A 23,831-nucleotide genomic window follows, 5' to 3' on the forward strand; every position below is an offset into this window, starting at 1 on the left:
TTGAGAATCATTGTGTTAAGTATGCCCTGAATTATTAACTACCCCAAGATGTGATTAGATTTCTAGCCTGTTGAAAGTCGTAAACCTGTGTATACCAAGCAAGGAAAATGAGTGTTGAAAGTAAAGCTGTGGCAAATAAACAGCATTTTTGGTTTGCTTGTTGAGCCATTTTTACAATTATTTCAGATTATCTTGAATAAGCATTAATCCAATTTGTCAAGATAAACAGGAGTTGCTTTCAGTCAAATTATATGTTTATTTGAACTCTAATGCTTTAACCCTGTTTCAGTTCCTTTTACTGTAAATTTTACTGATTTTCAATACAAACAAAGTTTCAAACATCGGAATGAAATTTATTATTATATTTTCTTTATACTATTAGACTACAACTGCTGCTTAAATTTGATAATAGCTTTGGGTGTCTTCCTGAACTCCTTGCCTCTACTGCCAGACTATATTTTTCTACTGAATAAACCACTCTTATGTATCTAAATGGTCTGCCTTTAGTTTGCTCTTGTTTACGCATACGTACACAGTTGTGTTGTGGTAACCTAATTGCTTCAGAGTCTGAGAGACAGTTCTCCAAACTGACAGTGACTGAATGAAATTAATCTCGCTGCAGTTGTATCTCTGAATGTTGTGGCTACTACAACATGCTCTTACACTGCAGAATGCCTCAAATGAAATAGCAATTAGTATGTTTACCTAAGTGGAAGAAAGCTATGGGTGACAGAGCTAGAGCCTTTCTTACAAACTGCAGCTGGACAATTGGTTCTTTCAAGACTGAGTTTAGGACTGACAGAGGTGAGCAGAACAGTGATTTGATAGTTTTGCTACTATCAGAATTAGTTTTCCTTAGTTTTCATCCTAGTGCATGTGTTACGGAGGCATCCAGTAGTTAAACCATTTAAAACAGCCTGATAATTGTACTTCATAGCTGACCCTGCCATTTCTAAATATCATAATGGGTTTTAAAATATTTAAAATTAAATGTGACATTGGAGAATAATTCAACTAAAACTTATTTGCTCTGTACTCTAATTTTTTGTCAGCTTATTTCACATCAGCTGTTTGCAGTCACATAGAATTAATCTATAGAATTATTTCTCTGGTTGCGTTGGGGCAAAACAAAGCAAATTAAGATATCCTTCTAAATATGAGCAAGTTTTCATGTGTCAGATTAATTTCACTTTATCTTGTGCACCTGTGGTTTAGTTCTGGTTTTAGTTAGCAGCAAGGAGTTTATCAAGCATCTCTAGCCTCCTCTCAAAGGTATTAATTTCACACTGAATGCCACTTGCCTCTCGCTCTTCAAAAGCACATGCTAAATTTAAAGTGCCATTTATTTATATATATATATAACACAGGGGTCAGGAGAATAGCTGCTTGTAAATGGACAGTCTCACTCTTGGCTTTGTCATTTTAATTCCCTTTTTGTAGAATAATGTTGTAGTTCTGCCACAGTGATGCGGTGAAGGTTTCTGAAATCCCACATGAGGGAGTTTGTGTAGCTTTTTCTCCTGCCTGAGAAGCCTTGGTAATTTGGGGAATATGTTTTCTTAATGTAGCAGGGTATGAGGCAGCAACATTATGAAGCGATTAATGGCAGCCCAGATGCCAAACATAGACAAAAGAGATCTTCTGTCACTATCAGGAGTCTGCAGGAGTAATAGTCTATTTCAACTTGCTTAACAGCTTGCCTTCTCTCCTTATTTTTCTTTTGGAGCATGGGATAAGTTCTGTGGTATTTGCTTTTTCGAACTGAGGATCTCAAGTTTGCTATAAGCTTTTGCAAAGTGTTTTGTGGTTCTTGTGTGGACACTTCCGAATTAAATACCTCGTGCATAGTTATTTGCAATTTCATAGAAATTGGAGCCAGTGAGCCACTGACTCCCACTGGGAGTTTGGTGTGTTGTCTCACCTGAATCAAGGTATAGTATGTTAGTGTGTTAATAAATTTTCATGCCATGAAAGAATCTAAAAACTGAGAAACCTTTTCTACCTTGAAACTAGAAGCAACTGTAAAGGCATATATTGCAGCTGGAGTTAATCTTTCTCCTCTGATAAATTAAGACATTTTATCCTTCACTGGGATAAGGATTTCTGCCACTTCTGTACTGTCAGGTTTGCCCCGAGGGAAGTCTGTGTGGATGCAAACCCATTCCATTTTTACCCTGAGGCAAAAGAGAAAAGAATTACATGGTGGCAGCAGAATTGTTTCTGAACTCTCCCACATTACCACAACTAGAGCAACTGTCAGTTTGTGCTTAAAAATCTGGACAAAAATCTTGTCTGAGCAGTGGTTCTTCAGAACCTGTATAGGGTAACAGTGTTCTCCGTCAAAGACGAGCACACACTAAAACCTCGGTGCTTCAAAGAATGCAAGAGTTGGATGTGAGTCGTGATGATTCCCATCTCCAGTTGGTGCTGCTCAGTGATATATCTGATGATGGACATGATGGTAAAAAAGAAACAAAATCAAAGCGTGAAAGATGGAGGGGTTGTGGATAGTACCTAAATTGTACGTACAGCTGGTCTTACGGTTGTTCTGCTTTGCAGCTCTCTGTTAAGAGGATGAGTTAACTAGTAGGACATTCTCCTCACCAGTGTCCCACTGACCTGCTGCAAAGTGGCTAACGTAGCCACTGAACGTAGGAAGGGTATGGTTTTACCTAGGGGAGCTGATACTGAGGGAGGCTATCTTTTCTTACCTGTGCACCCCTGGCAAAATATGCCAGCCTATGGAAGACTGGATATTGCAGAGCAGTATGCTGGGGCCCAGTACTCTTTCTAATTATTTTTTTTTTTAATTGTATACAGAACTAATCCTCATTTACATGCATAAAAAGGTTTGTTGGATGAAAGAGGATGAGCATCAGACGTTGTGATCCTGATTGACAATAATATGTATAAAGTAAAATATACTTAATTGCTTTTCTGAATTTCATCTTAAGCACAGTGCCCTAGAAAAATACTTAACTGATGTGAAGCTCTTTCACCTGATACACTTGCTTTTGAAAGGGAATCTCTAAGTGTGATACAGTTTGAGATTGGTTGTCTTAAATTCTTCCCTGGTCAGAATAGTGTTCTGTCCTTGCAGTAGCTGTTCCCTAGGTTTGAGATTATTGGTTCACCAGAGAGTTCAGGTTACAGGAGGACTGTTGTGCATTGCAATGAAGAAAATAAAAACAATGATGTCATGTCATCTGTTATCTGTCCACTAAAATCTTTTTCACTCCTTTGGGAGATGGATGAATCTCATGAAATTTATTCCACTTGAGAAGACTGAGAAATCACAAAACATATGTTGTTAATGTACATGAAAATTAAGAGAAAGGCACTTCAAACTTGCAATATCTGAGAAAATACCGAGAACTATTTGCAATTGAGTTTGGGAATTCAAGTGAAATGCTGTAGAGATTTTAATACTTGTCTTTGATTTGCTTTCCCTAGCTGGATTTTTTGGTGTGTATCACTGATACACACAAATCCAAGAAGCTGGCCAGCAAAACAGTGCACTGTAAAGTCATTACTTTTTCTTCCTTTGATTTCTCCTGTGTTTAACACTTTCTCCATTTCAAGCTACTGCCTAGCTAGCAAGCTAGGTAATGGAGTTATTTTTCTGACCCGTGCTAGACCTGGAAACAGAATTACTTTATTAGTAAATTCTGTGCATAAACTGGGAAAGAGCAGGTTATGGCCCCAGCTGAGCACTTAGCAGTTTCTTCCTAGTGGATGATTTGGCTGTGTAAATGAATGTAAACAGGTCTGTTCCAGCAAAATTGTGCCTCTGAGCCAGCATATTAAAATGTGTTCCAATTTTTCCTGATATCTGACTTCATGTGACTGGGTAAGTTTCCAAAAACGAGAGGCCAAATTCTGATCTTAACATTAGTATCAGAATCCTGAATTAGTCTGGAATAAAGATTCTGTTCTATTTAAACTGTAGCTTTGTGCGACATTCCAGTTTTATATCTATTCACATATACTTTATCAGAAGGGAAACACATCATCTGTCTTGTTTTAATTTGTCTTTTATGTATTTCATGTATTTGTGCTGGAACTGTAGAAATATCTTCTTTGCATCATTTTCCTTCTCACCTGTCTTTGTCTTTTTTTTTCTTTTCTTCCCATGTTTTCAGTCAGTAGTGAACCTGATCAGTGAGCTACAGGAGCAGATGTGTAGACTGCAGCTGGAAATTAATAGTAGAATCCAAGAAAGAAAGTCTCAAGATAGGAATCCAGACTTGACACCTAATGGTCCTCAATGTAGTCCAAGATCAGTGGTAGAGACTCTCAGCCAGAAGAATTGCTCTCAGTGTGATGTATGATAAGTCCCATCCTAGCAGAAGCCTGTGTATTGCCTCTTCTTTTGTAGAAACTAAATTCTGCTAACCAGAGCGATGTTGTGAATTATTTGCATTAATCTTTGTGGCTTTCATTAGCAAAGAGTGAGGTGGTCATAAAAATTAACAAAAAAAAGCCCAAAAGCCCACCCCAGACACCCCACCCCTGATTACTCGGGCAAATTTGATCACCATTGATATACCTGTCTGCTAAAGCACAGATATATCTTAAGAGCCAGTCATCTCTTTTGAGTTTTTTATGATTTTCATTTTACTTGTAGATCTGTAGTGCTGGTGTGGTTGTTGGGTTTTTTTTGGAGGGAGTGTTTGGGGTTTTTTTCCTTAGTTGAGAATATGATATGCAGCATGCTAGCATGGTTTGGTAGTTTGCTAATTTTCCTCATGATAATGTCACCCTAGCTGTGCATGATGGTGCACTCTAACCAGTCCTCTGAACACAGATTGTTAATTCCTGAACATCTTAAAAGCTTAACACAAGAAAAAATATAGTTTCAGGTAAGATTGTCTGAAATGTATCCTTTCTTTTTCTAATAATGTTAAAGTGAATGAAAAGAACCATACTAAAAATAATCTGCTTGTACCTTTAAAATAGCAAATCCAACACATTTTTGTTTATTCTCTGACAGTAGAAGTTACCAGAAAAGCATTTTTGAATTTACATTACAGATCCTAGTTGTATTTGATCAAAACTATGTCACATATCAAAACAAAAGCTACTTTGTATAAACTGCTTAGATTTACTGAGTATGGGATGATACTGGTATACCTGAAAAAGTCCATTTTAATATTTGCTTTTAAATCAGTTTGCTTTAGTTGCCACATCTCTTTGGTTAAAATAACTCATTTTATAAATAATCTGCTTATATTGTGAAGGAGGTTTTTGGTAATTTTTCAGTAACTTTTCAATAATTTTTCTCCTATGAGTTATTTTGGTAAAATAAACCTTTGGGTGTGATGCCTATTTTGAAAACAGCGCTATTGTTTCTGAGCTTGCCTCTGTGCAGAACTGATTAGTGAACTATTAGTACAAGCTGCATATTTGAAAAATAATCTGGGAGTCAAATCTGGGCATCATTCAACATAGATGTTAATTTAATCCAAGATATTAGTATGGTTCCTTAATGTATATACTACAGTGGATTCCAAAATTGGATTACACTTTCAAATTTTTCCTTTCCTCCATTCATTTTAAGACATTTGGTCTCATCATAGTTCCATCAAGGATTTAATAATGTTGTCCTTCAGAATGAACAATAAGATACAGTCCTCTCGAGGAAAGGGGGAAGGGACACTTAAGAGACAACGTTGCCAGAGAAATGGATGGAGAATGTTAGGACCCCTGGTTGGCTGCAGCTCTAGGTTGCATCAGCTCAGTTTGCAAAGTGGCAAACACCAGTGCTCAAAGTAGCTTATTTGTAGTTGAATTTGACTGTATGTGTATTGTATTAATGCCTGTAACTTGCTAGATACTAGTTAGTCTGAGTGTTATTTTTCTTGGTAAGTAGTTTAAGCACCTGTTTGGGGAGAAGATTGTCACTTTAGTGGAAGTTAGTAATCTTTTAGCACTGCATGTTTCTGCTTACTTTGAGATGGCTGAAAAAAACAAAAAACTCAAAACAAAACAACAAAACAACCCCCAACTCTCCCAGAACGCACAGTAGTTAATATGAGACTGCAGTTGCGGATATTTTGGCACATTTTCACTGAGAGAGACATGACTTCACCAGGCTCAGCTGCATTCCTTAATATGACTGAGAAATGTGCTTCATAATTTCAGGTGGAGAGTTTGAGAAAGTATTCCTTATCTCTCAATTCAAAATAGTTTTTGTCTTCTTAGACTGTGTCACAGTTTTTGATGTAGTGGTTCAGTGTTCATTACTGTGTGGCTCATGCATGATCTTTAATTCAGGACTATGGAAAATTAATATCTACCAGAGTAATCTTACTTTTACCTGCTGTTCTTCCTTTGCAGGGTTTGCTGCAGGAACTTAGACACCTGAAAATTAAAGTGGAAGAACTGGAAAATGAAAGAAATCAGTATGAGTGGCAATTAAAAGCAACTAAAGTAAGCAGAATACTTGGTATTTACTAATGAAAGATTTATTTTGGCTGGAAATTCTCATCAATATTTATTTTTCTTACAATTGCCTTGTGTTAGGGCCTACTATAAAATCAAGTTGTGGAATAAGTATTTTAGTTTAAAGTTTTCGTAGCTTCTTTTTGTGCCATTTCCCCTCCTTGCTGTTTCCAGTCTTATACCATTTTTGTAATTCTTATTTAAAAAAAAAAAAAAGACATTTTGACTTACAAAAGACCTGTTCTGAAGAAAAACTTCTTTGGAAGTTTTCTGTCTTTTATTCGTATGATGGTGAAAATCCTCTATGGAATATGCTCTCTACAGTGAAGAGAAGAGACATGCAAAGTTGATTGGGTGTTCACTTACTATGGAATTTATTTTAATAGATTAAGCCCAAAATACACCATTAGATCATCTGCTTTGACTTTGTGTATATCAAAGTGCATAGCTGCCTTACCCTTCTGTTGACCTGAAATCCTGGAAAGCTGTTGCATTGTACTCTAAAGAAGCTCGACATTTGAAATATTTCATCATTTTCCCCACTAATTAATTTTTCTAGTTAAACGTTCTCCTTGTTAAACAGTTGCACTTTATTTCTAGTTTGAATTCTTAGCCCTTTCCACTAGATTAAAAAGCACCTTATTATTTTTCCCTGCTGAAGTACACTTTCTTGTGCTGTAATCACATCTCCTTTCATTTATGTAGTACTATAATCCCTGTTCATACCAATGACTGACGTTTTTGAGTTGTGGTTGGATCTTGGAAAAACATTTACAATTATTAAACTGACTTTTCTTTTTAATACTTGATGGATTGATCCAGGAATGACAGCAAGCTATTATTTGTGTTAGCATTTCTTTCTTTTGAGAATTCTTAGATGAATATTGAAATGTTGCTGTCGTGTCTTTTTTCCTGTGAAGATAATAGCTCTTGTATCCATGAAAATGTTTTCTCTGATGTGGTGGAAATGAAGAGTCTTTGGGAAAATATTTTCTCAAGCAGTGTGTGGCCAGCTGCCAAGTCAGATAAAGATTATGGAAAGGAGCAGAATGAAAATAAGAAAGAAGAATCATAAAACTCATTGAGTAAGAGAAGATACAGGATTAGAAAGGAAGAAAAGTACACAGAAAGAAAGAGGAAGGAAAATAATTGTAGAGATGGCAGGAATGAGACATTAAGGGAAAAGGGGGCATTTAAAAGAGCTATGAGATCAAATAGACCAGGGGAGGCAAATCTAAATCTGGTATTGAGAGGTCCACAGCTTTTGTCTTTCACTTGCTCCAGCTTTTTAGATGAGAAATTGGAATATTTCCATGGCTGGATATAAAAAGCACATTAGTCAGTGGGAAGTGTAGGAGTCCTTTCGAGATGCAACAAGGCAGATTCTTCTATTCCATATGGAATTGCAGGCAGAGTAGTGATCTTTTGCTGCCATCCAGCTGCTTCCTTCCTGGTGAAGTTTGTGTATTAGAGTAAATTAGTCCATGTTTTTCGCTGTTCGGATAATATTGTTTGGTGGTTTGCATTTTTTCCTGCTTTATTTTAGTATTTTGAAAAACTGGTCACTTCAGTGATTTTTTGTTGTTGTTTATTTCCCTTTTTTTTCTTTTAACTGCAAGGAGGTTTGGTATGTTTTTGCTGGGGGAAATGCAGAATATCAACATATAAAGACTTCGAGGCTGCTGAAGAAAATCTTAATGAAGCTACTGACTTAGTAAAGTATGCTGTTGACAGTTTTTCTCATAAATAGGAAAGAGAGCTGAGAGTGACCGTATTTCAGCTGGACAATCACAGAATGCTTTTCCCTGTGTATTGTTCAGGTCTTTAATGTGTGTTACTGTTTCCTAATCCAGCGGCAGCAGAAATTGCAGTAAATGTAAATGAACCACTGATATTTTGTTGCATATATGTCGTTGTTTTCCAAGCCATGCTTTGCTTTTAGCCTATTTGCTGAAGTATCTGATGTGAGAAAGAAGTTTTGTTACGCTGATAAAAGCGCTGAGCATTAATAGATTCTCAGTTATATTAATTAGTAGTAACTAGGATAAAAAAACAGTATCTTTTAAAAAATGCTTTGTTATGTTTTATTAGTCTTCATGCAACACTCGGGAGTTGCCCTATAATAGTCGTTATTGTATGACCAGTATTGTAGCATTGAGCGTTTTCCAGAGTTTCTTTACCTACATGAATCCTTGAAAATTTTACCTTTCTGGAAGTTTCTCTTCTCCGAGAGATTATTGCATTGGAAAACGTGAGTTTCTGTAAAAGGAATAGGATAGTAACACTATGAAATACGTAAGGTTGTTACAATGTTTATGAAATGTCCTGATTTGGGAACAGGACATCAATCACAGTGTTATGCTTAGACGTCTTCTAGTTTCTGGGAAAGAATCATAGAGAATTGGTGATGATGATGTTTTGAATTTGTTGTGCTCTCTTTCAGGCTGAGATAGCCCAGCTTCAAGAGCAATTAGCTCTCAAAGATGCAGAAATAGAACGTTTACAAAGTCAACTATCTAGGACCTCATCACAGAGTGAAGTGGCAGAAAGAGGTAAGAGGAGGGGAATTAAAGTTAAAAATCCAAAACTCTACTTCAACTTCACTTTCATAGCAGCTTGGCTGAGTATTTCAAAGTAATACAAGGAGATACAAGAATGGACTTACAGCGGTCATTTTGGGAGGAAAAATGGTGCAAATTTGTTTTGTCTTCTGGTAGAATAGAGGCCTTTAGTGTGTGAAATTGTGTCCCAATCTCGAGGCAGCCCAAATTGCAGTGAGTACCTAAGAGCACCACAAGTTTTTCTACTGGGATTTTATTTATAATTTGAAAGTGTCATTGTAGTTCAGTGGGAATATATGTTTTTGTTTATATCTTCTAAACTTCTTTGAAAAATCTTTACCTTTTCCACTTTTTAAGAAAAAAAAAGTCACAGTAGTAGCTAAGCATAATGTTTGAATGTTCAAGCATTTTAAAACGTAGTCATTGATTTGTGTCATTGATACAGGCCAGTGGCAAATAAACCAGTTTGCTTAGCCTTTCATCTCAACCAGTCAGGGCGTAGTTCTCTGAAATATTGACTCCCTGGAGCTTCTTTCAGTTGCTAGGCTGTGAGCAATATGATATTAGCGACCTTTTTCTTCTCTAATACTGACACCCATGCAGGAATACTTGTGCGTAGTTTACCGCAGTGCATCAGCTCAGCTGCACTAATTTTTTTTGTGGGTGTTAACTAACACTTCCAAAGAGTGCCCTTGTTGAGATGTGACTTTTTGGGTGCTGTGCTCCGACTTTCTAAGGGCTTACCAAGAATCTCCTTTCAGATATTAATGCAGATATGCCTTTTCTAAAAGACTTTGTATTTTGACTGTTATTTATTCCAAATAAATGACTTAACATATACTTGGTGCTGATTTCACACAGCTGCAGAGCTTGTGCATGTAGAGAACTGCATGTCTAACTAGAAAATTAGTTTGTCTAATAGCAGTGTTTGTAGAGGAACTTTTCTACTAATAGAATTTTGTATTTTCTATAAGATTCACAAATAATTTATGATATTTCAAGGGAAAGGTAGTGGTATGACAAAAAAATCAAGAGCTCAGCAACTTTCAGCTTCTAGTAGTGTGTCTGTTCCTGTTCGTGCTGAAGATGGGTGAAACTGCCCTTGATTCCAGTGGGAGAAGAATCAAACCCTGTACAGATTTTTTTTTTTTTAGGTTACATTTAAGGAAACCACTTAGACTGTATTTGAATAGAAACAGTATGCAGCAGTAATAAGACTTCTGCAAAAAAAATATACTGATTTATCAGATTTTTAGGTGGTCTTCTCAAATAAAGTTGGAAAATAATGTCAATGTACTTGTAGTATGCTAGAATGCATATTCTAATTAAATTGCAAAATTTATCTAATATGTGCTTTTTCTACATACTTTATTTGACTCTCATCATTTACCATCGTAGAGGAAGTTTATAGGAGAAGGCTAAAAGAAAAACGTAAGCCTTGCAATTCACTTCTGGCTTTATCTCACTGTTCCTTTCACACAAATCATAACTGGGATGCATTCTGCAGGAATAATTCAATGTTTGTTTAGATTTGGCTGTCTAGTTGTAGTATACGTGAGACATTGCTTTCATTGCTTGCAGCAAGCAGACAGCTACTTGCCCTGTTTAGTAAGATTTCACTTCAGAAAAAAAAAAAATAAATCAGAGGTTCACAAATCAGATAGTTGGACTTCAAAGGGACATTGTCAAGGTTAACAGAGCCAAAGCTTAACCTTTACCAGCTTTTATTTGTACATATGTAAACCCCATATAATATCTGGGAAGACAGCTTTAATTGAAAGCCTCCTGCCTTGGAGGGGAAGGATTTGGGCTTTCTTTTTTTAAATCAGTGCAGTAAATTAAAAAAAAAAACAAAACAAAAACCCCCATGACTGAATAAAAATGTTTTCATACTTGACGTTGGTATAAATATTGTAAGTAAGGTTTGCTTTAATGTGCTCAAAAATACCTTGGCACCAGGTCTTTTTGAAGTCTAATATTTATAAAGCAAAATCAGTAGGACTGTGATTTTTTTTTTTTTTAAATGGCTTTTAAAAAAATCTTTCAATTGCTTGCCCACTGCCTGCTGGCTTTAGTTTTTGATTTGGCTGTGTCTGTGCATGTCGTGTGTTACTAAGCGTTCTCTTTTGCAAGAGAAATGTTTGCAAAGTTCATTTACATATTTTAAAACTTAATCATTAACAGAGTGTGTATTTTTCAGAATAACTACAAGAAAGAACTAATTACGGTTTTTTGGACATAGTATGTTCGACACTTAGTTGTAAAACATCTTTTTAAAAGATACTCTTTAGCAGTATTGATTTTCTTTCTTCCCTCTCACTTCATGCCTGCCACATCTGGTTTTCATAGTCTTTTGTGAAACAAGTGGGTCTGTTTTAACATCAAAGCATTAATTCCTTGAGTGGCAGTTACAGCAGATAAACTATTCCAGGTTGTCTCCATCATCTAGACTTTATTTAGTATAGGTTCTTACAGGTGGACTTGCTAGGAATCATGTGTAGAGAAGAAAAGAAAGATTTGGTTCAGCAAAGTTAGGATTACATGATTAACAGCCTCATAAATGTTCAGAGAATGTGTTTTAATTGTTTTTCTCTATAACATTCCTGAATAACCTCTATCTTGTAACACTAAATTGTGTGTGAGGCAGTTCTGTATTAGCTCTTGGTGTAGTTTTTAACTCAACTACTCATACTGAAATGTTTTTAAGAAAAAAAGAAATTTTACAGATTTTCCTCATATCAAACTAGTTTTTCTTATTTTTTATTTCCAAGTTTCATGAATGTCATTGAACTACTTCTCATAAGCTGATTAATATTTTTCCGAGATGGAATAGAATCAGTGTTCAATCATACTTAAAATTATTTCCTTAAATGTATAGCAGAAAAAAAACTCTCATCTTTTGCAAATAAGCTTCAGTGTTTGGTTTTTTTTTTTTCTTATTACTTGACTTTCAGAGTATAAAATAGTATTATGTAGCCTTTTATAAGCAAAGCCATCATGTTTGTGTTGTGCAATGCTTTTAATAGCTCAGCTTTTGACAAGCTCTAAGTTAAAGGTAGTTTAACAATGCATTTGCCAGGCCACTGATATGGTTTTGGTTACTCAGCAGAACATAAGGAGAGTATCACAAAACATATATTATTTACACGACATATAGCAAGTGTATTTTCCTTAAAACATTTAACAAACATTTCTAGATCAAGAAGTTCAACGGTTGAAGATAGGGATGGAATCGTTATTGGCTGCAAATGAAGAAAAGGTGAGAAAATAATCCTTGTTCTACATAATAAGAATGAAATAATGGTTTTGAATCTCTGTAATGATCTGAATAACCTGCTTTCTTTAGGTGTGGTATTGCTCTGATTTTTGGATTATCCCATAAGATTGCGACAGGTTGATTTTTAAATAGAAGGTGTGGCTAACTGTGCTAACCTGGCTGCAGAACTCGGGAGGCTCAGGTTGCAGGGTTTCGGGCTTAGTCTTGGAGGATGTTGAATCTCTACCTTCAGATGCCATTGACTTACTACATAAATTGTTTCTTATTTGTGGAGGGGAGGTGGGAGGTTGAGGGGGTGTTCTTGAGGAAATTGTAATTCTTGTTTTATGATAATAAATCTGGACACAGAATTTTCCTTTATGGTGACACGCTTGTATATGAACAAATAGCCAATAATAAACATCCCTAAAACTTCCTTTAGGAAGTGTGGAATCTAGACAGGGCAGTGTTAATTCTGGAGAACATTAATGTGACTCATAACAACCTTTAGTTCTTATAAACTCAAAAAGCCAAAATTTACATCAGGAAGATAAAAGATGTAGCATTATCTCTTGCCAAAATTTTCCAAGTCTGCGTAAGATTTTGTCATTTGAAGGGAACACAAAATATTGGTGCTTATGTCCTAATATCTGGATATACTCACAGGGAAAGGAGAGTTATTTCCTTGGAAACTGTAATGTTTAAACTAGTGGACTGATGCTTGACCCCCAGCTTCTTATATGTTTAATGTAGAGCTGTTACTGTCAATAATATTGCAAAAGCAAATATTCTTCCTGAGGGAAAATAGCTCTAAATAGCTTTTGGTATAACTTTTAAGTAGTCCTTGTGTCATTTAAGACAGAAAGTGCTTGACTAAGTTGCTACTAAGTGGTTCATATATTTCTTTTTAAAAAACTGAGTATGTTAGTTCTTTGCTATGAAGAAGAACCTATTGCTCCTCTTCATCCTGGGATAGCTGAGTATCTGGTTTAGGCATCTTGTCTTGTGTACACTTGCAGAGGCGTGAAGGGAGGATCAGCATCACCTACCCTTCTGTAATGTGGTAAAGGTCTCGTTTCTGGGTGGTTACTCCTACACTGCAGTTGATATCTGCTGTGACTGTAATGTAGCACATGGGTGCTGGAGCAGTGACACTGACCTAGCTATGGCAATGCAGCAGCTCAGTGTCAGCTAATCACTTAAATGCCTGCCAACTTCCCTGGAAAGTTTTTTTTTGTCCAGTGTCCACTTCTCTGCTTCTGTGGCTTTTCTGACACCTGCTTGTGAAAACTAGTTCTTTATTACTTGCTTGGGTTTGTATTCAGTGCTCTGCAGTCACAGCACTGGGCAAGATTATTGCATAGGAATTGTTTAGAAGCGGGGTCAAAGAAACAGGACAAACTGTAAGAGTGCAAAGTGCAAGATCGCGCACTCAGTGACTGGTAGCAATAATGTATTACCATTGGGGGACAGTATCATATATGGAAATGAGAGAAACAACAGATGTAATCAGTTAAATAATGATTACTACCCATTGCTATGTTGTGTCTGTGCAAAAGGCAAGTCACTCCCTGAATACATGAATCAAGATGCTTTCTGTACATAATGGGAAAATATTATATATTGGGGGAAGAGTGGAGCTGGGCAACACATCGGGCACTCATGAGGCCTCATTTCTTGGGTTCTGTACCCGTTTGCCTAAGTTCAAAAAGGTGTGTTCAAAACTGGAGTAAGTGTAGATGTGGGAATGCAGAACATACCCTACAAGAGAGGATTAAGGAACATCACCAGATTGTTAAACTAGACAAAACATTAATGTCATTTACTTTATGATTGCAGGTAAGATGCTAGCAAAAAAAAAAACCACTGCCCACCTCAGGCAATTGAGGTTCAACTCCAGAATATTCCCTTGACTATTAGATGTGAAAGCAATTTTCCAAATTATGCTTCTGTAAATATCTGCTTTACTAGTAATGTCAAACTCCTCTGGTTTCCTTACATCCATAATTTCACATGGTCCAGCAGGTGTTATGTATGATGGCAAATAAAAGCCAAGAAATGTTCTTTACAAGGCACATGAGCAGGACTTGATCCTGCTTTCTGGAAAAGCAGGCCAAAATCACTGAAATGAATATGTAATACAGTGTTTCTGCAGGTTAAAAATGCAGGATTTTAAATATTATTTCATTTATTGCTTTTCACAGGACCGTCGAATAGAGGAGTTAACACTATTGCTAAGCCAGTACAGAAAGGTCAAAGAGATAATGATTGCAGCTCACGGTAAAATGTCTTGGGAAAAATTTCCTGATATCAAGTCTTTTAAAAACTGCATGCACTACAACTACTATTTGTTTTCCTTTTAAATATATTTGTATAGTAATATATATTTCATTATGCATATATTTGTATCATGTTAGAGTGCTATGAGGGCAAGTATACAATCTTTCAGATACAGAGAGAACCACAGTATGTGTTGAGCAGGATTATTACGTGCTATTGCCTGTAGTTTGTGGAGATTTCCTTTTTGTTTCCTTGGCTGTAGTCAGTACAAAAAATAGGGTTAAATCTGTCTGGAGATGTACTTACAACACTGCTATTCAGCAAGACTTCTGTGACTGAATCTTAGCTCATCTGCGTAAGTCATAACCTAAAATCTGTTCTACAGCAGTTAATAACAAATCCCTCCTTGGGGCCCGATTTTGGTGCTAGATGTTGTTTTAGATAGTGTCATTAAGGATACTGATTGATAAGGAAGGATGACTGATGAGGTTACTTCTCTGGTTGCACAGCTGTGTGAACTGCTCATCAGTTGGGTCTGCAGCACTGCAGTTGAGCTCCTTATGTGCCAAGTCAATCTGAAGTCAACAACTGTTCTCCTTAAAACACTTTGCTGCATACTGCAGTGGAGCAGGAGTTGTTGCACAACTCCTACGTGCGTGTAGCGATGGCTGGGCGGACAGCTGGGGCCATGGTTTCATTCGCTACTTCATGCAGCCCTGTCCCTCCTCACTGATGGGACTTCTGTAAGTGTCTTCCATGGTGCAGGCCTATGACATGTGTCCTTCATGGTCAAAGCTTCATACTTCCCTTTTCACTGCTGCTGGTTGCCATCCCTCAGTTGGACATGGGTTGTAGAGGCCAGACCAAAGGAATTATAGCAAAAAGGGTCAAAAAGAAGGGAGCAAACGGCAGGACATTCATGCAGACAGAATCTGTAACACGGGGTCAGTTAGCTAAAGGCATGAGTTTACAGTATTCTCATTAAATTGCATTATATCCCTCTCAAGAATCTATTATTCCAAATTAAAATGACATTGAGTTTGATTTAAATTAATTCATCTGTAGGAGATTAATAAAGTGTATAGATAGTTATTAAGTTTGTATGGTGATTCCTGTGACCATTATGTTATGAGTAACTGATTTTTAAAATGTAAAATGTGTAAAATGATATCAGGAGACCTTAGCAGATGAGGAGCATTAATTAATTAATTAATTACATCCTACGTTCACCACAGTTCAATTCAGGAATGGCAGTACTGATCAGCTAGCGCCAGTGACAGAATGTTTCCTTTTATGTCATGTTTTTAATGTGCCATTCATAAAAGGGAAGCTGATCTCAGGTGCAGTTTGATACCGTTAGGAGAACATTTTTCTTTTTTGCCAAAAGGAGTTGCAATGAATATAAGAAGTTCTGTTGCCCTTCCCTTCCACTCAGAAAAATCCTGACAGCTGACCAGGCAAGTTCTAGTTTGGAGGGAACAGCTGAAAACCCACGGTTACTTTGGTGCACACAATATTATATATTTAACTTCAAAATCTGGGGAAAAAACTTTGTTCCATTTATAAATTACGCTGCAGGAAGTGGAGTAGGTTTTAGGATAATTTCATTTTAAGTTGCCACCTTAGTTTTCAGTACTAAATGTAGCCTGGGAAACGTGATGTTCTGAAGGGACAGTTTTGTTTAACGTACATCATCACATTAACAAACACATTATTTTCAGGTCTTGTACGGCAGAATGGAAACTTGTATTTAACACACAAGAATAGGGAACAAGAGTCAGGTAAATATCTCTCTGAATGTTCATTTAAAAAAAAAAAGTCTCTCACTTGAAAGTGTTCTGAAAGGAAATCCAAAGGTGTGACTGTAGCTTCTGGAGACATACTGATGGTAACTCCCGAGATAGCTACACCGCTGTTACCCTGTGAGTAGGTGCCCTCAGCAGCAGCCCCTGCAGTTCCACTCTCCTTGGCCACACCCTTGTTGCACATATTTGAGTGATCCATCCCCCCGTGGGATGTGGTTTTTGGAGGACGCTTGTGTGCATGAGCAGGGAGCAAGCCACGATGCTCTGGCTTATCGAGCTGGTGCTGCAGGGAGTATGGTGGTGTTAATGTACAGACGTTCAGTGCAGTGTAAATAGAAAACCAGTGATGCTCAGCATAATAAAACAAAAACAAAACCTGTGTAGGAACTAGAGTGAGATTGTCCACGCTGAGGTACATACTGTGATGGCTACAATATTAGCACAGCCCAAATGAGCTTGTTACCTTATGTGTGTTTGTGGCAGTCTCATGTTTAGGTTGCTAAGAAACATCTTCCTTGATTTTTTTTTTTGTTTGTTTGTTTCTAGAGCTGGGTTTTAAATGTTCCCTTTCAAGTGTAATCTCTACTTAAAAGCTTTTGGTAGAATCAATGGGTTGAAATCTTCTGTCTCTGATAACTGTTTCAAATAATTACTGGACAGAAACACAATATATTGTGAGCATTTCTTAACCACAGCATAAGTTTCACTTCATATCCTGAAGGGCCATGGCTCAGCATCAGTTGTTGTAGCTGAACAGCATGATAACCAAGCTCACGTCTGATGAGTTTTCAAGTGATCTCTCTTTTAATAGTGCCAAGGCTTGACCATAAGATTTAGTGTTTTTTCATAACTGCCTGGAGCTGCTGCACCTCTGTCACATAGATTAGGAACTATTAATGTGCTTAAAGGTCAGTCTAAATTTCTCCATCATGGCATAGCAGCCCTTCCACATCCTGTATGCAACCCTGTGCACAGGAGAACTGCAGAAAAAATTTCTTATCCAAAATACACCGGAAACTTGCTGAGCACTAAATATTCAGACCTTGATTTAGTATTGCAGCTTTGACAATTTAGGAATAAAAATCCTACTAAATAACGAATTTAGAGTATTTCAGTATTTGTTTACATCTGGGATATCCAGAAAAACTTGGAGCGTGTTTACCATGTTCATCCTTGAACTGAGCGTGGGGCACTGCATTATGATACTGATGATGTCAAACATGCATGCTGCCTATAAAGATACACTGTAAGAAAATGGTACCCACTTGAACCTGTCTCAGAACATCAAACTATGAGTTAGAGTTGTTCAGAAGCTGCCTCATAGCACCTCAGCTACTCGCAACAGAGCACAGCATGTAACTAGAAGTGGTAAATTTGTTGCTCTAATATAAATCAGCTTTTTGTAAGGCAGAGCCCGAATGAGCGGTGGGAGTGCAAAGGCTGGTAAACTACACGCGTCAGATGAAGACTGAAGGGAATTTAGAGACTGAAGTATTTAGACTGTCTGATATGGTCTTCAATGTTATTTTTCTGGCCTGTTTCTCTCCCTTTCTACTTCTAATCTTTAATGCTTGCAGGCTCTTCCATCTCTGGTGGCAGTGAAGAGGAACTTGAGCCAACTTTAAGGAAGTGGAATCTTTTGAATAATCCTCAAGGAGAATTATTTAAAACAGAGGTACTTAGTAAAGATGTATTAGAAGCAAGTTCTACTGTATATATGATTTGTTTGTATTGGTTTCTCTCATAGATGAGGGTTTGTCCCTGGCTGAATTTTTGTGCCTCTTGGTATGGGCACTATAGATTCAGAATCGGGCACTAGAGTTACAGGCTTGAAACTCTTATATTTTCCATAGGCCTCTTCAGGAGAATTGTCACCAGCTGTGGTGTCTCCAGTGCCGCACAAAGCTATGGAAATCAGGCAAGACTCTTGTTTCTTGAGTTTTTCATGTGGATTGTCCTAAGTCTGTATTATTGAATCTGTTTAACTGTTGGTATCTTGTCTTGCCTGATCTTGGCTTTGCAAGAATTTTGGGGTAGTTATGAAATCAGTGTTTGCCATGGGAGTTTACAATACTTAGTTGTATAAAGTTTGAATTACAGGGAAAAAAATAGCAGTTTTATCTATTAGAAGATATATGTATTGTAGTACTTAAAACAGTGTATTTTATTCTGATTTAAAGTGGAAGCATTCCAGTATCTTCAACTAATTTAACCTCTCCACAAGAAGAATCTTTGGAAATCATAAATAGGTAAGAATGAGTAACTTTAACTGAAGTGTAAAACATAGAACCAGATTTTTTTAATATAATTCTGCCTTTTTCCATTTAAAAAATCTTTTTAAGGGCCCTTAATATTGCACACTGTCCACAGAGAGTTATTACTGTCTACTTTTGCTTGTTAAGAGCGTCTAAAAAGTCATCTATAGATACAAGGTTTAAAGATGCACGTTGCACTTTTTTGCCTTTCACTGTTGATCAAAGGATGTCTTGTTGTTTCCGACTTCATCTGTTGCAGTTCCAAATACTATGAGTTTTAGGCTAAAAATATAACAGAAGAAATTTAATCTCCTAATTCTGAATTATCTGTTATATGCAGACATTATGTGATATAAACAGCTGTCGTATGATACTGTTGTGACATATGCAAACATACTATCTTGTAGTAATTGGTGGGGTTTTTGTCTGTCATTATTTTAAGAGTTCCACAGAAAAAAAAGTCAAGTAGTTTAGAAGACTTGCAGAGTGAATCCCTGGAGAAGGTACGTTTATTTGTAATCACTATTTCTGGTGTTTAATATCATGACTAAAAGATGAAGGTCAAGTACAGATACACTTTCTGTTTCACATGTAGTAACCCTAACTACCACTAACATTGTATGTGGGGAAAAAAGCCCCGATGATAAAACAGTTCAGGTTCTTTTTTTACCCCATTGCCAAGCTTAGAACAGTCTAACAAACTGCTTGACACACCCATACGTATACATCCTCAAATTCAGCTTTTCAGCTGAAAGAGAAGAAAAATATTTGAGAGAAATACAAAAAATAATGTTAATGAGAGGGATTTTGTTGAACTACAGTATTATTTTGTTTATAGGTAAGTGTTTTTAAAATAATTTTGACTTCCAAATTACTAAAAATTTTAAGGCAGCAGATCCTGAAAACAATTAAATATTGGGACTGAGTATTTCCACATAGGATTGCTCTTTGAGTGTTTGCATGTAAACATGAGTGTCACTCCCTAACTTAGACTTCTGATATAAATGGCATTCCTGAGGATGGTAGTGATGCTGCCTTACTTAAAACAGCAGGAGCACCATTATTAACTCAAAGGCTTCATTCCATTCCAGAATAAAGACTTTCCAGTTTACAAAGTCTCATTCCATGATGGTCCAGAGGCTTGTTTTGTCATTATGTACACTGAAATTTTTCTGCACTTAATTGTGCTTTGTGAGACTGGTATTGACACTTTCTGTACTCAAATTAGGATAAATACTAGATTACCCACAGCCAGTAATGCCATTTAAAATGGATGCTAGCAATATGCGTGTTCCAGTTCTTAAATTTTTCTTAAATCTCCGAAGATAACAGTAACCAAATAGAATGTTTGAGTTCTGTGTTGCACTCAGTTGATTGTGGTCATACATGTGACAAATCAGTTCAGAACTAACATTTCATGCCATGTAGAATTTATTAAGGTCTGTTTTCTTTTCTGTCTGTTAAATAATTTTAACATTATTTTCCTGTCTTAAATTAAATAAAAAACTTATTTTTTCTCTGTGATATGATGTGATAAGGCTGTACCTACACGTTAGGTTGTAAATCTGCTCTGCTCTGTTAAGTCAGAGAAACAAGAAACTACCAAGGATATGAGAAATTGTAGCAAGTCAGCCCTGTGTTCAGCAAGGCATTTAAATCGTATGCCCTAATTTAGGCCAAGGTTGTTTAGTGAAATAAATGAGACCTCCCTGTGCGTATGAGTGAGCAGCTAAATGTGAATTAGTTACAACTAAAACTAAGGCCAAGAAAATTTGTTTTGCTGACTGAGCACGACAAGAGTTTGCTTCTTGCATTAAGCCCAAGAGAAGCTGTGCTAGCAGCGCTGTTTACTGGAGCTGTTCTTTGCACAAAATCAAATTCCAGTTACATCCAGCAATAACAATAATAAAATAGAATAAAACACATTGGTGTCTCTGACCTGGCCATGCTGATATTTTTGCCACTTCATTTCTGTCACAGCTCTTCTTTATGGTTTCATCTGGATGCATACGGTATCATGTGTGTATGTTCTCTTTTTATATCAGCCATTTTCATCTTGTTTTCACTGTTAAAGAACTATTGGGTACCCAGCTTAAAGTACAAACTTCTACAGGGACCACCCAGAAGCCTAAAAATAGAAAAATTGCAATTACAACAGAACCTAAACAGGGCCTGAATTTTGTAGAGTGATTTGAACAAATGCATTTAGTATTAAAAATTTTACTGAAATGAAATGAAGGGATAACAGACCTTGTAATGTATTGTCACTGCATTAAGTAGCATCACTATAGCAATAAGACTACAACTGATGTTCTGTGTATGTATGTTAATACTAACATTTGTCTGTTGCTTTTTTCCATAAAACTTTGAAATTACCCTCCCTGCAACTCCATAGTATGTAGACGGAAAACCAGTACAGCCTGTTGTAGAACAAGAGGTATATTAACTGTAAACTCTCTTCACATGTATCTGTTGTGATGTGCTGTGATAGTATGGCTGTGTTTGCATTTTAGATTAATTTTCTTTTTAAAATGTTTGCATATTTCAAGCACTGAAAAACTTTGAGAACAGGGGTAAGGATTTGAGGGGGAAATATATACATATATTTTTTTAATCTTTTATGTGAGGTTAGAAGCTGAAGGACCACCTCTCTAGTGCTGCTGTGTACACGTACCATAGCTGCAGCCACGCGTACGTTAGACTGTGTTAGCCTGACATGGACAGAAATTGTAGTCACCAGCCATTCAGACTCGCCCTAGAATACAGCTCAGTCCATGCTTTTTCCCCCCAGTAGATGTCAAAAGCATACCTTGTGCTTAGGTTCTAGAATAGAATTGACAGTTATATATTTAGCTGTGTACTTGGCAACTATGTATTTAGATATAATGATTTTTTTTAAACCCTCCCATTTTTAGTGTTATCTATATATACAATGAGATCTTAATTCTTACAAAAGTGAAATTTCTGTAACCTGACTTCATTGTTGACTCTTTTACTGTTATTAATGGTGGTGGGCAAATATGTTTAACTAAGTTTGAGTTATACAAATACTTTTGGCTTAAATTCCCATGAGATACAATTGTGAGGCAGAAACAGACACTTTGGTGAAATGCAGGGGGAAAAACAGAGCAAAGAAGTAATTAAATGCATTTCTGGTACTATCAAAGTTGACCTTGGCATGAACAAATTATTACATAGTGGCAGGGTCCTAGAGGAAAGGGAGACAGCTAGAAAAATCCTTATGACAAAACTAGGTAATATTTAACGTATATGATCTTTTAATGTAAAACACAGCCTGACTGAAGTGGAAGGGACATATGAGAGAAGAGAAGGCTGTGTCTTAGCTAGAAAACTTTTGTCAGCTGACTATTGGATTTAAATTGAATTATCTGTAAGAAGGAACGTGGAGGGTGTGGCATCATTTTGAACCACAAACTTCAATATAATTTTTCTCAACTTTTAAAATATTGTGTACTGGATTGCAAATGCTATGAGTGATTTGAATTTTCATTTATTTAATTTCTTTTTCCCTCTTAAAAAAACCCAACAAACAACAGAGTAAGCCACTTGTGAAAGGCAGCAAGTATCAAACCTTGCCAGGAAAGCTGCCCCGACCCTTACAGAACGGAGAGCAGGGAACATATAATTCACCAGACGGGTGTGGCACGAACGACACTGAGGACAGCAGCATCCTGGGCCTGAGTACGTATCCGTGCCTCCCTCAGAGGGTTATGTACAAGGGAAAAAAGCAAACTGCTCGAGGGGTTGGGACATAACGGGGTATATCACCTGCTAGGCCAGTACAATGGGCCATGACATTCACATCATTCAGGAAGGGAAAGTTCTTTTTTTAACAATGTACCAAAAATGCTCCACATCAGCTCACTGGAGTTAATGGCTTTAAGGTAGAGCATTCTTTTCTGTTGCACTTGATGATATAATCTGCTGACATCATTAACAGCATAAGTAATAGAGAGACGCTGTTTTGAAGACTGTGGGGAGAGCATTCTGAAAGTCAACAAATCTATAATTAAAATGTGGAACTTTTAAAGATGCAGATGTGTTGACAATATGAATAAGCAGTATTTTTTCCAGGCAATGCTTCCACTGTTCCCCTGAGCTTGCTCACAAAATTGCACAGCCAAGAATATAATCAATACTTTAAAAAAATGTACACTAGATGGGTGTATTACAACAAACCAACCCATCCCTTGAAACTATCCCCCCATCCCACTGCATTTTAGTGTGTGAAACTACGATGTAACTAGCATGTCAGTGCTAGAAAAACTGTACTGTTCTATATATTGTTATTCCACAACCATAGCCACGTGTGGAAGCCTACATTAATTTATTTTCAGTGACATCTTAAGCATAGATTTATTGACAAAAAGCATTAACAGTGAGGCACAGAGCCAGGTATTTGCTAAGGACTGAAGAGCTTGAGGAGCTCAGACTCCAGTGTGTCCCTTGTGATTCTGAAGTATGTCTACGCTTTAAAAGTTGTGGTGGTTTGGGGTTTTTTTTGTTTAGTTGGGGATTTTTTGTGGTAGTGTTTTAATTTGTTTGTTTTAAGGCCTCATGGTCCTAAAACCTGGTAGGGTGCTGTAGTTTCAAGATTTCAAGAGGTTGTGAGTTGCTGAGGGGTTTTTTTTAGAGTTTTTCTGTGATTGCAACATTGTAGGCAGTGCATGAGCTATGCTGTTATATGGTTTTCTAGAAACAAGCAATGACTCCTTAAATACACAGAATTAACATAATTTATGCAGATTGGTTTGTTTCATGCATGTGCAGTAAACTCATTACACCTCCAATTCTGTATTTCAGAAGCATTTGATGTAATCTTAGACATTGCTTCATTTCAGATGTTCTGCAGGCTTGATGAAGCTCTGTAGTCGGTGCTTAATGTGTTAAAAGTCTCTAAGAATAGTTGGAAAAAACCTACAACAGATGAATGATCATCCCTACCTATTTAAGATGAGGATTCCTGGGGCTTGTGCACACCAATATATTGACTTTCATGTCAAGCATAACTGCTTCTTTTCTTTGTGTTTCTGCTTTCAATGCTTAGCTTACTTCTTTGCTCTTCTGTAACTTTATTTTGCTGGTGTTTTATATCTTCTTTGCTTCTTCATCTGGCTTTCTGCTTCTTGGGATGACTGAAGATCGCGTCAGGAGTGTCAGTGCACCAGTGCTAGGTACTGTACCCAAACACGATGAGACTTCAACGGGA

General features: G+C 36.8%; 1 protein-coding gene across 1 annotated transcript in view; it reads left to right on the top strand.

The window, feature by feature from the left end:
• PPFIBP2 (PPFIB scaffold protein 2) overlaps positions 1 to 23,831 on the top strand; it is an 83,911-nt gene that overhangs the window by 51,357 nt on the left and 8,723 nt on the right. Inside the window, exons 6-18 of the mRNA XM_029086456.1 lie at positions 4,143 to 4,325; positions 6,340 to 6,432; positions 8,888 to 8,996; positions 10,404 to 10,436; positions 12,203 to 12,264; positions 14,466 to 14,541; positions 17,924 to 18,021; positions 18,200 to 18,264; positions 18,527 to 18,595; positions 19,044 to 19,104; positions 20,997 to 21,038; positions 22,159 to 22,303; positions 23,764 to 23,796. Of these exons, the coding sequence (XP_028942289.1) occupies positions 4,143 to 4,325; positions 6,340 to 6,432; positions 8,888 to 8,996; positions 10,404 to 10,436; positions 12,203 to 12,264; positions 14,466 to 14,541; positions 17,924 to 18,021; positions 18,200 to 18,264; positions 18,527 to 18,595; positions 19,044 to 19,104; positions 20,997 to 21,038; positions 22,159 to 22,303; positions 23,764 to 23,796 (1,069 nt within the window). The remainder of the gene's footprint in view (positions 1 to 4,142; positions 4,326 to 6,339; positions 6,433 to 8,887; positions 8,997 to 10,403; positions 10,437 to 12,202; positions 12,265 to 14,465; positions 14,542 to 17,923; positions 18,022 to 18,199; positions 18,265 to 18,526; positions 18,596 to 19,043; positions 19,105 to 20,996; positions 21,039 to 22,158; positions 22,304 to 23,763; positions 23,797 to 23,831) is intronic.

The sequence above is a fragment of the Antrostomus carolinensis genome, unplaced genomic scaffold (assembly GCF_000700745.2).
Source record: "Antrostomus carolinensis isolate BGI_N321 unplaced genomic scaffold, ASM70074v2 scaffold3018, whole genome shotgun sequence".
NCBI classification, from domain to species: Eukaryota; Metazoa; Chordata; class Aves; order Caprimulgiformes; family Caprimulgidae; genus Antrostomus; species Antrostomus carolinensis.